General features: G+C 36.6%; 1 protein-coding gene across 2 annotated transcripts in view; it reads left to right on the top strand.

Annotated features, from left to right (window-relative positions):
* Positions 1-15,632, top strand: part of pola1 (polymerase (DNA directed), alpha 1) — a 255,935-nt gene extending 240,303 nt beyond the window's left edge. For both annotated transcript variants that reach the window (XM_041211966.1, XM_041211964.1), the window contains one exon: positions 14,673-15,632. In XM_041211966.1, coding sequence (XP_041067900.1) covers positions 14,673-14,827 — 155 coding nt within the window. In that variant the 3' untranslated portion in view covers positions 14,828-15,632. The remainder of the gene's footprint in view (positions 1-14,672) is intronic.
* The last annotated feature ends 732 nt before the right edge of the window (positions 15,633-16,364 follow it).

Genomic DNA, 16,364 nt, shown 5'->3' with positions numbered 1-16,364 from the left:
GCAGTGAGAGCATTTTGTGGGAAATGCTATTTATTTTAAATGCTCCACCTGCTGGGAGCTGGGGTTAGTCAGCGGAGCTGAGATGAATTGGGAGACGGGGTGTAAAAGAAATAATGTGCCTCTGACAGGCTTGGTGGCTTTTAAGTTGCTCTCATTCAGCCACTTCACAAAAAAAGATTTTTTTATTCCATCTTTCAGTGATGACATGATTGCTTTTGGTAATCATTTACCATTCTGGTTTTATTTTTTTTCTGAAGTAAATTGTCTGTAGTAATAGGTTCTCAGAATTATCCCCTGCTTTTTCATGGAATTCATTTTTTGAACCTGTCTGCCAGTATTTAACCTCAACTAGATTTTCTGTTTTCTCTCGTAACTTTATTTACAAAACACCTACTTAATAATGGTGTGCTTTTGTATTTAAATTGTTCTTTGTGAAATGTGTTTGTGATGACCATTGTTAAGTTGAGTAACAGGGTAGTCGTCCATATTTAATCTACTTGTGACCAAAATAAGCATTTTTCTTGTGTATGTAGTACATTCATGTCCAATTGAAATTGGAAAGATATTAATTCTTTATAGTAATACAGCAGTCATTGAGTAAAGAATGGCAAATTAACTGAAATGCCTAGTAGGATAATTCAGGACTTTAATCATTTCAGAAGATTATTATGTTGGTTTCTCATTTCTTCAGAAGAGGGAAGAGAGGGTCAAGGTTTAATGGTAGAAGTAATTGGATTCTGGCCTCTTGACCAATGGATAGCTGTATAGAAGCAAACAGCTGATTGGAGGAGGGATTGAATATAATTACTCTTGCCCAAATTAATTCACAACTAAGTTATTCATGTTTATGATACCAGGCTCCCCATTGTTCTGTTCAGACTAGAAGCAAAAAAGGTGAGAATCCAAAATTGGTTATAGAACAACCCTGCCATCTCTGTCTCATGTGCCACAATCTCTGAAACTACACATACCATTATTTTACTAATCAAGAATCCATATAATTTATAGTTCATTTATAACTATAACATTTTTGGATAGCTTCCAAATACTGTATTGTCAAAAGTGTGCTACTTTTAACTTTGAGAGTTCCCTGTGTTAGAATTCCAGCAAGAACATGTCTAGTCTGCACTGCAGATTGGTTAAACTAGACAAGTTTGCTTTAACTGAGGTCTTCAGAAAACTGTGTGATAAAGGTATTTAAAGCTTACAGCCTTCATGTAGCCAGAATATTTTGCTGTTTAGAAGCTGTCACATGTAACAACAGTGAATGGCTCAGTTTGATTGTTGACCTGTGTCCTTTCCTGTTGGTGAATAACAGGCTGGTGGGGTTTACTGCATCTTCCAAGAGTGTAAATTTGGTGAATTTATCAGAAACAAACAAGCATAGCAAGTCAAGCCAAGTAGTACCCCATTTAGTTTTCTCATTCTTTCTCAGATAAGGAAGGAAAATGGACAGGGAACTTGCAAAGGGCGGCAGGGCTTAGAGTTGGAATGAGTTCACGTTTATTGTCTACTTTTTCTTCTAAAAGACTTATTTTGTCATCTCCTATTTTTTTTTCTATCCAGATCTCTCTCTGGCTCTCATTTTATGACATCCTGCATTAAAAATGAGATGATAGAGTAGATAAAATCACGCTGTTTCTGGTAACTGAGGGGTCAAGATCAAGGGACGTAAAAATAAGATTAAATGATTTTTTAAATGTTTACAACTGAGGTCAGGGCAACTTCATACATAACTGAGATTCTGTGGAATTCACTATTAGGACAAGTGGTGGAAGCAGAAACTATGCCATTATTCAAGATTACATTGGCAATACAAGGTAGGTAAATGTGATAATTATTTTCTGCTAAAGGGTACTGGATAAGGTCTATAGCCTGTTACCATGTTGTAACAGCAGTGGATTTCTATTTGAGAGTTGGAACTGTAAAACACCTGTTGGTTCAGTGGCAATGTTTTTGGTCATTATTTTTGCTTTTATTTTTTCATATACGTTTTCATGTAAAATCTTTTGCGCGAAATAATTAAAATTACAACTGAAACTATATATTGTGACAATATACCTTTAACCTTCCGAAAAAGCCAACTTTGTTGCGGACTTTCTGCAGTTTTCTTGTCTGGGCAGTTTTGTTTGGTTTCTTTTGATGTGGTGCTAGATGATAATGAAGGGAAAATATAGTGCAACTGTAACATAGGATTAGTTGAGGAACAAATTATCAGTCTGCGTATACTCATTAATTTGTGAGGGTTTGTGTTGAAGTGAGCAAACAACCTTTTGAGTCCATAGTTGATTGAAGCCCACAGCAATTAAAATTAAACAGATGGGAAATATCATTACAAAATGATGGGGACATTTCAAATTGAAACGATAACATTCCTTGAGTTTTGGAAGAATGTTGGGAGGGAGACACTGCTTACCATAATGCACAGCTCAGAAAACTAAATGAAACCAGGACCAAATATGTCAAGAACAGACATTTTATTTGCTACATGATTTTTATATATTTGTTTTTTAAAAGCATATCCTGCTGAAAATATGGATTTGATGGGTAGAAAACATATAAATGTATTTAATTTCATCAAGTGCGCAATGCCTGTAGTCATTCTTAATGTTCTTATAGATTTCAGGTTAACTTCATTTGTACCATCAGGAAAATAATGCGATGTTTGGCACTGTTGCTTATGAAATACAAAATCAATACAATCCTTCACTGTTGCCTATTTGAAGGGTCCTGTGGGTGTCTTGAATCAGTACCATAAACCCTAGATATAGGCAATATGGACCTGGGTTCTGCAATTGTATTTTTACCTTTATTAAGGTTTTGATGGGTTTTCTCAAGTGAGGTATATCCAAAGCATTTAATCCCATAAAGAAATTGATTTCTGTTCCTTGAATAGAAAACAAAAACAGTGCTTAACATACTATTTATTTCAGAGGCCAGTATTTTCTTTTGACACACAACAGTAACTTTACTGACTGAATCCAATTTAAACATACATATTCTCTTTATTGCCAATTTTCCACCATTTTCTGAAGAAGTTGACTCCTTGCTGAAATCCAGTTTTGCTGGTTTCAAACAGCCTTTCCTATTATCCAAATGGCAACTTTTCATTTATAAGTCCACCCTGTGCACATTGCATAAATGTGTATTAAAGGACATTGTTTTAACCTTATCTGACATGTCCTGTTGATGGAATGACCCAGTTAGTTGATTCGCTATGATCCTTTGGCTGTGTTAGCATTTGGTTTTTTTCAGTATAAAGTATTTTTAGTATAATTAATCGCTCCTCTTAATATTAGCTGAAAGGAAATGTTGAGCTTTGAGAAAGCAACAGCTTAAAAAGAAATAACTTTCTTTATTTTCCATCAGCCCAGAAATGTTTATAACCTTTCACACCTGAAAATTGTAAATATTCCAGATTTTCTACTAATGATCCAACTGAGTTTTCATAAAGCTGTGGAGTTGTATTTCAGAAAACTCTCTAACATTTTGTGTACCTGCTGTTTAAATATCAGTTGGACTTCCTAAAGATATTCGGCAGGTGGGTCAATTGGAACAGGGGTTACAGACTTCCAGGATTAAAATATTCAGTGAACCCAACTTGAATTCTGTCAATGGCCATCAGTGTGGAGTGTTGAAGTTTCATTTCATAGAGACAAAATCCTTGACTGATAGCTTGACTGATAAATATTATGCAGGGTGACCTCAAGGTCACATAGCTGCAGTGTACTGTTACCTCTGCATTGTCAAGAGAATTGGATTTCAGTAGATCTTTTGGAGGTTTGGACTGTGCCAAAATTGGAACTGTAATGTTTACCCTTGGTGAAGGACCTTGGGTCAGGATTTCAATGTGTTACAGTACCTATGTATTTTCTCCAGTACAGTGATGCTGTCACCATACTGAGTAACCTGGAGTTTGGATTACAGTTTACAAGGTTTCCTTCAGATCACTGTGCTGCAGATCACCTTCCTGTCATATCTGCTCGACTGGTGTCACTATGTGTTTCTGTTTTGCAAAGTAAGTGCTTCAAAGCCATTACAGCAGCTTGTGGCATGAAGGCCATTTTTTTGAATTCCAACTGCACTACGAAAAGTATGCATTGGATTAGGTTTATAATCTGATAGTATGTGGGATTGCTAGAGAGGTGAAAAATGTTTCACAGTGTGAACCAATTTTGAAAACTTTTTTTTTAAACTCCATTAACTTAAAGTGAGAAATTAATTAAGCTTGATTTTAAAGTATTTGTTTGTTAAATAAATTGCTGCAATATGAAGCCAGATACTGCCACAACTATAAAATATTAAGATTAACAGCTATTTTGAAATTAACATTAGTGCAAAACCTTTTCAATCCTGTTTGTACCTCACTTGGTCTGGGAGCAATTGTAAAATATCATTAGGATGAGGTTTAATTTTTAGCCCAGACTCAAGAGGAGCCCCAAACCCTGCTGCACCAATGTGACATTTATTTCCATTTCTCCATATTAACAGCCATTAGCCCTCTCTGAATGACATTACCAACTAAAGCCAAATTAGGAGGCCATTTGTGCTTGTAGGCCCAAGCCCCCTAGAAATTGCATTTAGACTACTAAAGCTCACTTTCATATAGGGCCCTTCACAATCATAGGAGACTTTAACCCTATCAGGTCAGACTGGAATTGAAAGGACAGAGTCATAAGGCATTTGATAAATTACCAAATAATAAACATGTTAACAAAATTGAACCCCATGAGATTAAAGGGCAGTGGCTGCATGGAAATGAAATTGACTAAGGGACAGAAAACAGAGTAGTGGTGAATTATTACTGCCAAATGTCATCTTTGGCACTAAAAACTTAATTTTATATGTGGCGGCTTATCCTTTCAGATTTTAATTATTAGAGATATTTTTAAAATTACTTTTTCTTTCTATCCCCCTTATCTCTCTATTAATCCTGTAGAATTATACAGAAAATACAGCTCAGAAATTAGTATTTAGCCCAACCATTCGAGTCTCCTCTCATCTTTCCTCATCTAACTCTATCAGCATAACCCTCTATTTCCTTCCCCTTACCCCCTAAATGCTATTCACTTCTACCACGTCTTGTGGGAGTGAGTTCCACATTCTCACTACTGAGTATTGAAGTATCTTTGGAATTCCCTTTTTGACTTTGTGGTGATTATTTTATATTGATAGCCTCTAGTTCTACACTTCCCTACAAGTGGAAACACACTGTGTGTGCCTCCTCTGTCAAAACCTTTCATAATTTTAAAGATGAGATCTAATAGATCATCCCTCAGCCTTCTCTTTTCAAGGGGAGGCTTCCACCCTTTTTTATCCTTTCCTGATAGATGTAACTTGTGGTTCCTGATATCATGCTTGTAAATTTTTATTGCATCCTCCATTGAGTCTATATCCCTTTTATAATATGGCAACCGGAACTGGACTATTTACTCCAAGTATTGTCCAACCAAGGTTCAATATGAGTTTTCTCTCTACTTTTCAACTCTATTCCCCCATAAATAAACCCCAGTGTTTGGTTTGCCTTTTTTAATGACCTTATTAACCTGCTTCATTACTTTCAGTGATTTGTGTATGTGTACTCCAGACCCCTTTGCTTCTCTAACCCATTTAGGTTATTTTCCAAGTAATATAAGACCTCCTTATTTTTCATGTGTGACATTGAATTTTAACATAGGTAAGTATTCTTTACTAATTCTATGCCCATTCTGCAAGCTTATTAATGTCTTCCTGAAATCTATCTTTTTCTCTCTTTATTTTGCTTTCTGCACATGATTTTACATTGAATTAAATATTTTAACTTACATTTTTGGGTTTAGACTTTGCGTACTTCAGTAAGGATTCTTCAACCCAATTGGTTTGAGAGGCACAGTTACTTGCCCTGCTTACACAGGTCCCCAATCCCCTGTAGAGGACACCACAATTATATGGCTCACTAATTAGAAAAGAAATAAGAGCTGAAGTAGGCCAATTGACCTTTCTAGCCTGCTCCACGATCCAACAAAATCATGGCTGATCTATCTCCATTCCACCTTCCTGCAATATCCCCTTATCCCTTAATTTCCTTCATACCTAGAATACTATCAATCTCTGGCTTGAATATGCTCAACAACTGACCATGGACAGCTCTCTGGGTTAGAGAAATTCAAAGACCCACAACCCTTTGAGTGAGGAAATTTCTCCTCATCCCGGTCCAGAATGGCTAATTTTTATTATGACACTGTGACCCGTGCTCTAGATTTCCCTGTCAAGAGAAATTATTGCATGCTGCTGTGGACAAGTACCCAGAAAGTCTGTAAGCAGCTGAAGCTTAAAAAAGCCATTCATTCACCACTGACTTCAAAATCCAAACCAATGCATTTGTTCGTGAAAACAGTACCCAATGCACAAGAGTTTATCATGAAAAATCTTAAATACATTGCACTCAAATTTTAGTTCAATATGGTGGGGACGAGTTCTTGAGCTTAAGTGCTTTTAAGTAGACATGACAAGCAAGAAGATACTGAAAGCCTGGGTTTTAGATGCTGATTACATCATGATAGCTTTGTAGTGCATGTATGCCTTATTTGAGATTCCATTAAATGGACACAATTGCTATGGTTACAACTTGAACCCATTGGTTGTGAGCATGAACAAACTTATTTATTGTAACTTTTGTTGGCTCCAAGGAAAATAGTTCTGTTATGTGTTGTGTGGGATAAATGCTTCCAAAGATATTATTCAAAGGGTTATGATGTCTATAGATGTGACCCAAATTGAACCTTAGATCAATCTTCTATTGCATTGGTTTGTATTCTCTTGCATATTGAAAATTTAGGGGCAATCTGATTGAGGTGTTGTACATGATTAAAGGAATTGATAGGGTTGATAGAGAGAGAAATTAGTTCTTATATTGGCAAGTTCAGAACAAGGGGCCATTATCTTTAAAATAAGGATTGTTCAGGGGTGATGGCAGATAGCAATTCTTCACTTGCAGGGTGGTGAAAGCCTGGAACACACTTTTCATCAAAAAGCTGTTGAGGCTAAGTCAATTCAAAATTTCAAAAACTGTGATAATTTTTTGTTGGGCAAGAGTATTAAGAGTTATGAAAACCAGGCTGGTAGATGGAGTTAAGATACAAATAAATCATGGCCTAATTAATTGAATGGGTCAACAGGCTTGAGGGCTGAATGGCCTACTCTTGTTTGTCTAATGTAACAGAACTTGGAGGCACTTCATAAGCAGCCTTAATAATTTCTGTATCCAACTCAGCAGCTACAATCCAATTGTTGATAGCATCCTAATTGAATTCCTCTGTTTAAATTAGGGTCCCATCTATAATAACCGGGTTGCAACGCATGCAAACCACTGCAACAGACTACAGGTCGAAAGAGCTTGTATTTATTGTTGCACCTTTCACTTCTCCAAGACCCCCTAAAGCACTTCACAATGAATGGATTTTTCTGAATTGCAGTCAGTGCTGTTATATAGTGAGATATAGCCACAGGTACGTCCAAGGTCCCATATACAAGAGCTGAAGGAATGAGGAGCAGATAGTTTGTTTTTGTAGGTGTTGGTTAAGGAATGAATGTTGGTCGGGGCACCAGGAGAAATCCCACGTGGCATGGCATTGAAGCAAATGAAGCCTCAGATTAATGTCTAATCCAAAAGATAATACCTCTGACAGTGTAAAACTTCTGAGCGCTGCACTGTAGTGACAGCCTCGTTTATGCACTCAGATCGATATAGATGCATGTAGATTACACAAATGAAGGTTTGCCCTTTTATAATAGTTTAAAGTGAGCATTTTTTAAGTTGCTACATAAATGATATTAAATGTCAAATAATTTAACCTATTGTACTTGAGTTGTTATAAAAACAGACGGTGTTGAAGATGCTCAGTAGGTCTGGCAGCACCTGTGGAGAGAGAAACAGAGTTAATGTTTTGAGTCAGATATGACTCTGCTTTGGAATTATTATTCCTCTTGTTTTTATTCTTATCTCCAGCATCCATGGTGTTTTGCTTTTACTTTAGTACTTGGATTGTTCCCTGACATTGGCTATTACAATAAAGGTAATGGGGTAATTTTGCAGTAGCCAGTGGCTAAATACTAGCGAATCAATAAAAAGCTGCTCATTTGGCTGCCTTACCATTGTAGTGATCTTGCTGATGACATTGAAGTCTTTTCTGATCTCAAAGTGGATGGAAATGGGGGCAGCTTACCAGTGTAAAGAATGCACTTCTCTCAGCAATAAAATTCAAATCTTCATATTGAAGACGGGCGTCTGTCAGAATCCAATTGTCAAAATGGTAGAGCCTCAGTGATCTTGACAATCCAAAGGCACTTTAACCATTGGATTCCTTTTTTTGGCTTTAGTTTATTAATTCTAAGAAATAAGTGTACAGCTGAGCAATCAGATAACTTTGGAAAGCTTTCTAGAGATGATACAAGCTTTCATTGTATTATTGAAAGGAAGGTAGGTTATCCTTCATTCACTTCAATTTTTTGCATAATTTATCCTGATATTGACAAGTAGATTATGGTACAAACAGGGTTTCCAGTTCTGTACTCAGTGTTCAGCTGCATTTTGGTAGAGAAGTTATTAACTGACATTTGTTTATAGTAGATGGAAGAACAATTTTAGAAAGTTCAAGTTGCTTTGCAAAATATACATTCAACGTTTCGCATTTTCTTTACCTGCTAACTCAATAGGAATATTACTTGACTAGTGATTGAAGCGTTCATTACATTACCTGCAGTGATATTTCTTCTTTGTACAAGATAATTAAGATTATCAGGATGAGACAGCTATGCTATAAATCCAGAGTAACTGGAGTACAGTTTAATAATAATATGCAGACTGCAGTTGTGATGTTTAGTGACTAGAATCTACCAAGTGGTAGATATTCATTTCTATTGACTGGTAGCTCTAGCTAAAAAATCTTTCGTGGCAGCAAACACTGGAATCACTTTCCTGGGACACTGGTATACTGATGTGCTTACAATTTTATATGATTGTAATACTTGCTGATGAACAAGTGGAAAATTATAGCTTGCAGGCCAAATAAAAAGTGTTTTGATTTTCTTTCTTAAAGAATTGATCTGAAAAGTCCAATAATACAATACCATGAACCAGAATATGCAATCACTGTTGCCTCTTGAGCCAATATATCTGTGCTATTGGCCACAATAGCACCACCTTCAGGATATTATAGGTTTAACTCCTTTTCAAAATCTCTCAGCTCCAGAAGAGGCCCATTGCTGCTTATTGTTTCTGTAATTTGAGCTATTTTGCAGTCTTATTTCCCTGCCCTTTATTACTCCCCTTTTCAAAGAATGTATCCAGTCCTCTGTTAAATTATGTTGTAGTCTCTGCTTCAATAGCCGCTTGTGGTAAAGCATAAACTTCTGTCTGAAAAAAGTCATCTTTCATTTTGTTCTTTTACTGATAATCCTCCGTCTGTGTCCCCTTGTTACCAATTCAACAACCAGTGCAAAGAATCTTTCGTTATTTATTCTCTCAAAACCTTTCGCAATTTAAAAAAGCACTATTAGATTCCCACTTTACCTTCTGCCTTGGCAAAAAGCCCAATTTTTGAGCTTTATTAATATTTGTAACCTCTGATTCCTTGCATCATTTTTAATATCCTATCCCTTGTTCTATCATGTTTCTAATAATGAGGTACTGAGAACCATACAAAACATCCCAGCTGTGGCCTAACCTATGTTTTGTATAAATTCAATGTACTTGAAGATGAAATCTAGAATTCCAGTTATCGATTTTGATGATCTTTTCTACATGCACCCAGTGTACCCACTGCATTTTTCTACATGCACTTAAAAATCACTAGATTTCTCTATTCCTCCACTCTGAGGAATCTTACTGCTTATGGTATGCTTCCTTTCACTGCTCTTCTCGAAAACATATGACCGTTACTCTGCACTGATCTGCAGTTGCCACCTATCTTCCCAGTCCAACAAACCCAGCTGTCTATTTTTGGCATCCCAGTGAAGGAGTTCTTGTCTGTCACATTGATTCTGTTTATGTGCCATCTTTAGCAATGACCAGTCAACATTTATTGACCCAAAATAAAACTCCTAGGCTATAGTTTGAGACCCAAAATGCAATCCCAAACTTTAATGTGAAAATGGTATTTGGCAGTCGAGAATCCAAAGGCTAATGTTGAGCAGGGTTCAGGGTAAAAAAAAAAGTTAATCAGACCTGGAATTTTTACTCGTTTACTATTCCCTTAATAGACAACTAACTATGTTAATTTTGAAAACAATTAAAATATAACTCTTGCGCATGCATTGCGGCATCCTGACATCACCACATGAATGAATCCGAACAAGCTCAGACTAGGTTTTGTTGGTGCCTGAATGAATCAGCTCTTTAATTCCAAAGCAGCTTCAGAAACAATTCATTTTTGCTGTAATGTGAATATTCCAGTATAACACTACACCTGTCATGTAGGGATTTTGAAGAATGGTTGACATATTTATATTGCAGAAACTAATCTAAAGAATGACCTTGCATTGATATAACATCTTTAACAATCTCGGATGTCCCAAAGTGCTGTACAGCCAATGAAGCACTTTCTTTGAAGTGTAGTCACTGTTGTAAGAAAATGTGGCAGCCAATTTGCACACAGCAAGGTTTTACATACAGCAATGTGATGATGACCAGATGATTTTTTTTAGTTATGTTGGTTCAGGGATAAATATTGGTTCAGGATATCAGGGAAAACTCAGCTACTTTTCTTCAAATAATGCCATGAGATATTTTATGTCCCCATGAGGGGGCAGATAGGGCCTCAGTTTTAAGTCTCATCTGAAAGTCCTGAGTACCTAATGTTATAAATTAGAGGACGATTCATCAAATCAAAGAAGTTTACAACACAGAAGGAAGCCATTAGCCAACTTTGTCTGCCGAATCTTCGCCAGAACAATCCAAATCAAATGTCACCACCCTGCTGTCTCCCTGCAACTTTGTATTTTTCTCTGCTTCAGATGTTTTCCAGTTGTTCCCTTTTATTATTGTGACAAGTCATTTCTTCTTGTCAACGAAAACTGCTTGCCTTTATATAGTGTCTTTAATGTGGTAAAAACGTCCTAAGGTACTCAAGAAATGTAATCAAACAAAGTTTGACACCGGACCAAATAAGGCGATATCAGGACAGGTGATGGAAAGCTAAGAGGTAACTTAAAGATGAAGAGAGGTGGAGGTTTAGGGAGGGACTTCCAGAGTTTAGAACCTAGGCAGCTGAAGACACAGCCATTAAGGTTACACCAATCAAAGAGGTCAAATTTGGAGGAGCACAAAGATCTCGGAGTGTTGCAGGGCTGAAGGGTGTCACAAAGTTGGGGAGGGTGAAGCCATGGAGATATTTCGAAACAAAGATGGGAGTTTTAAAATTGAGGTATTGCTGGTCCAGGAGCCAAGATAAATCAGCTACCACAGGGTGATGGCTGAACTGGAGTTGGTACAAGTTAGAATACAGGCAACAGTGTTTTGGATGAGTTCATGTTATGGAAGGTGAGAGGCCAGCCTGAAGAGCATTGAAATAATCAAGTCTAGAGGTAACAAAGGTGTGGATGAGTGTTTCTGCAGCAGTAAGCTGAGGCAGGTATGGAGGCAGGTGACGTTGCGGAGGTGGAAGTAGCTATAGCACAACTGGCCAGTCATTAAGCTTTCTTTCCTCTCTGCTCTGAAGACAAGATGAGAGTAAGAGCATTAGTTGTTTTTTTTTTTTCCCCATTCCTTAGCTTTGGAGCACTCAGGTCAGTTGTTGCCTAGGACACTGAACGCAAAACAGACTGCACCCATATGTTGTTTATAGTTTGGTTTCATACCTGGCAGTGCATTTTCTGTCCTGCAAAGATGTGGCGAGGCAGGATCACTGGATTTGAGGTGCCTGCAATATGATATATCTGACATCGGAGTGTCAAAACTAGTTGACCTTTGGTTGTAGACTTGATTATATTTGGATACCTGAACTAGGCAGGTCTACAGTTCCAGACACTGTTAATGATTGACCAGCCAACCTGGCTTAATAATCACACTTGGAAGCTTGCTTCAGCAGAAAGGAGATGTCCTGATTCAAGGATGAAGCTAACAACCTGCATTGCGAGATTCGAATCCCTTATCATGCTTATTTTGCTCAAAATTTAATATCACTAAGACTGTGCTAATGGTTTAGGACTTGATAAAAAGAAAAATTCCATTTACCATTGACTTCGATCATGACCTGGTTCACAATTACAATGAACTAAAACTGATGTATTCCATTAATGGCCATAGCAAGGATTGGTAGTATGCTTGGCAAATGAACAGTTCATTGCTGTGTGGTTTGGTATTTATTATTTGAGTAGCCTTACAGTTCTGTTGGATCCAGCTAACTTAAGTTTGACCCTTCTTCCTCATTCTGATATCATTTAGTTTAGTCTTGCTTCTTTCTATATCACCTCTGATGCCTGTGCTTCTAGCCAAAATAATTTATATTAAAAATTTTAAAGTGCTATGCAAGTGTCTGGGATATGTTTTGAATATATTTTTAAAAATCAGAAAATAAGAACAATGGTTATGAGTGAGGAATACTAAATAAGGTATTTCAAATGCCAAGGAATGACTGCTTACAAGTCTCTAGTTAGGGAGAACTCTGTCATGACCAAGATATTTCATCAAATTAATTCTTCACTAGAGTACCTAACACTAGTTGAATTTATTTTTTCCTTGCAATTTGCAATTTTTAATGCCATGATTTTTATTATGTGTAACGCTGTAGGTTACAACATGTCACCTTTTCAAGTAACTTGAAAACTGCTATGTAAATCAACTGGATTATGCAACAGTTCCCAATATTAGATGAGAGACATGACTTGGAACATTGATTATAACTTTGGGGATTTTACCATTTGAAAATGGATTATTGGCAGGTGGAATGTCCAGAGCTCTTCCACAAATAATACTCTCCATTGATTTAAACAGTTTAGGGTATTTAACATCAAGTACATTCAAATGCTCATACTTTGAATCTTTTGAATCCTTGCATTCTCACTCCCCCATCCCACCATACTTAACCTACACTAATATTTCTCCTGTAAGCTGCAGTAACGATCTATTTCGAGTATGAGATCCAGCCTATTATAAAAAGCACCAAGATCTTTACAATGCTCTCATACTAATGGTTGTATAATGTATTGTCTATTGAATTAAAATAATTTCAAGGAAAAGCTACAGCTAGTCATCAGCAATACTCTTTTACCCTATTAGCCTGGTGGGAGCAGTCAATATCCCATCAAAAGGACAGGTAAACACCATAGGGTAACTTATTCCACCTGGTTACATTTTGTATTTTCTCAAATGATTTTTATTCTGTCTACAGTTTTAAATGAACTTTATTCTCCTACTGAGATTTGATGAGTCCATTGTAAAATTTTCTGTGTTGAAGAAAAAAAGCTATTAAAATGATTTCTTATTAGAGCTGCAAATCTCACAGTTTGCACTGCAATAGAACCAAATATGTATATAGATTGATAAAACAGAGGATGCACAATGTTCCATTAATGTTATGGTAGGTATAAGTCTGTCATATATCGTGTTTTGCACAATTGAAATTGTACTTCTGCAGTTTAGAGGAGCTTAGGCAGAAGAAATTTTTGTGGTGTTACAAAAGCAAATGTTGAATATACAGGCCTGTCACTTTTCTGTGTTAAATTGTGGGTGTACTGTAATTGGAATTTCACAGTGTACACATTTAACATTAAAATTTACACTTTTCATATTCTGACAAAAAATATATGCAAGCATTTTAAATGCCATGTGAGCTAATCTTTGCAAGTATAAATTCAGAAATATATCTGAAATAATTTAACCATTTCAATTAAGTGTCGATGGGAACAAGGAAGGACACTAGACTCAAACCAGTCTCTGCATGTTTTTTCATAAATAAAGGTAATTTTAGACAACTTGTTACCATATCACGCGATCCCTTCTTGAAGCCTCAGTCCCACTCGGAACAGAAACTTTCCCAATTGTCCATTTTATCTATTTGCATGGTCGACTTCTCTGGCCATTCCTGGTCATTTAATACGCAACTCTATTACCATTTCAGTGAATAAAAATCTCCCCTCTTCCCACCTAAATTGCTAAGTATTAACTTTAGTCTTTTAGCATTTGAACCCTTCTTCAATTTGTTTAAATCGTTGACTCCCTTCATAATGAAATAAACTTGAAATCTCCTGGTTCGTAAATCAAAAGAAATTTCACCAATGCTCAGCTTAAATCCCTTGCTCAACTAAAATTTCTGATACCTAGAAACATCTTTGCTCAGTTCTATATCCCAGCAAAGCGAATAATATCTCTGCCATGGTTAGGTGATTAGAAATTTACACAGTGTTGCCATAGATTTGAGCAACACCTTATGCAACTTTATAGTGTAGTTATAATGGGTCCAAAATGTTTCCAGCCATCTCTTTTTTTCAATTTTGCATGTTTCAATGCATTGGACCAGCATTTTTTTCCTACTGGTGTTGGATGACAAACCGGTTTTTTTAAAGGTGGATAGTGGGCATCGAGAGATCTTCAGCAAATATGGAATTAAATAGAACTTGAAATCTGAAAATAGTACTTAACAGATTATTTATTAAAATTTATTCCTGGATGTAATTTTTCTCTCTCCTTTTTCTAGAATTTGTGAAGAATCGCTTTGGGACTAAAGATAAGGATTACTGTTTTGTGTTTAAGAGCCTAAAGGGAGTTGTCGATGACGCACTGGCTTCCAGCAGCTACTCTGAGGTGAACCTCAGCAAACTCTTCCAGGCATTTAGTGCAATCAATAAATGAAGGAGATACTGTCGCCTCACTTTTTTTTTGAGGCTAGATTGGCTATATTGTGGCTGGCAGAACAATAGCAAAATTGTTATAATTAATGCTTTTTGGGATTTGTGAAGCTGTCTGCAGCGAGATTGCTCTTTAAATCTGATGCACAAAGATGTGAATAGTCTTGGAATTTGACCCAGGCTTCTTGGTGGAGGAAGTTAGGAGTACAAACATATTAGAAAAGGGCTCAACGCTGTTATTACGTGGACTCGTTAATGTTTTTGTTGTCATCTACTTTTCTATCAAAACATCAATTAAACCTATAAAGAGATGAAAGCCGTTTATTAAAAGCTGGCTGGGGAGGGAGTGTTAGGATTGAAGGTAGTTTTTTTAAAGAGTGATCTGTGGAGCCGCGGACTAGGAAATGAGAATGGTTGGGATCACTGTGGAGTACACTTACTGGAGAGTGGAACAATAGGTCTCATTTACCAAAATCTGAACAATCTATTGAAGTAACTGAAGTACGTTGGATTGGAGAACTAACAGACAAACACAACTGGTTTTTAAATAGGCAGCTGACGATGAATGAAGCAAGTACAGCAATGTTTGGCCAAGTCACTTCAAACTTCAGTGCTCTCCAAAATTTCTATGTGTTCTTGGTATCTTTTGTTTAAAAAAAGATGATATCCATACTTTTTTTATATAAGAAAACTTTTTACACGTACATTGCTAGCATATTTTGAATAAAATTAACTCTACATTGTTTCTGAAACTGTTTGTGCCATATGATTATTGTTTAAATAAATGACCATTGTTTCTGGTTTAAAAATATTCCAATTAAATTTATTGAAAGTTTTTCCATTTGTAAATCTGTATGGTTTTTCTACATTCATAAATGGCAGCAGCATTGTTGATTCTTCCTCCTAGTTTGCACAAATCCTTTTGCCTGACCGCACAAATCATTATCTGAAAGGTTATAAACAGCTAGCATTTTGTATTGTTTTCTGGATGTTCCTATTGAATGTTATAAAGAAAAAGCTTTCCTTACACTGAGGATGATTAGAACAGGAAGTCTGTATACCACAAACCGTTACTGATGCAGAGTTCACTCTTTTAAAGAGATTTTGGTAGGTACTTGGGGGAAGAAAAAGAAATATTAGGCAGGTATGAGAGGAAATGAAGTGGGATTTGACTAAGCTCAAGGGGAAGAAAAGTAACAAAACAGACTAATTCTGAATGGCCTTTTCTTTTCATCCATGGGATGTGGGCATCATTAGCAAGGCCCGCATTAATTGCCCTAAAGAAGGTGCTGGGACTGAAATGATTGGCCCCCAACAATCATAGCCATCTTCCATTGTGATGGACACAACTCCTGCCAGGGGGGACTTTCCTCCCTGATTCCCAATGACTTTGTTTACCAGGGCTTCTAGATGTCAGATTCGAAGTTCTGCTTTGGCATTAATTGTCGTCACTGCCATCTTAATCCTGAATTCAGCTCCATGTTTGGACCAAGGCAGTAATGAGGCCTGAAGCTGAATGACCCTGGAGAAATTCAAAATGA

This window comes from Carcharodon carcharias, chromosome 18 (genome assembly GCF_017639515.1).
Source record: "Carcharodon carcharias isolate sCarCar2 chromosome 18, sCarCar2.pri, whole genome shotgun sequence".
NCBI classification, from domain to species: Eukaryota; Metazoa; Chordata; class Chondrichthyes; order Lamniformes; family Lamnidae; genus Carcharodon; species Carcharodon carcharias.
Note: the sequence above shows the minus strand (reverse complement) of the source record. Positions and strands in the feature narration are given on the sequence as shown.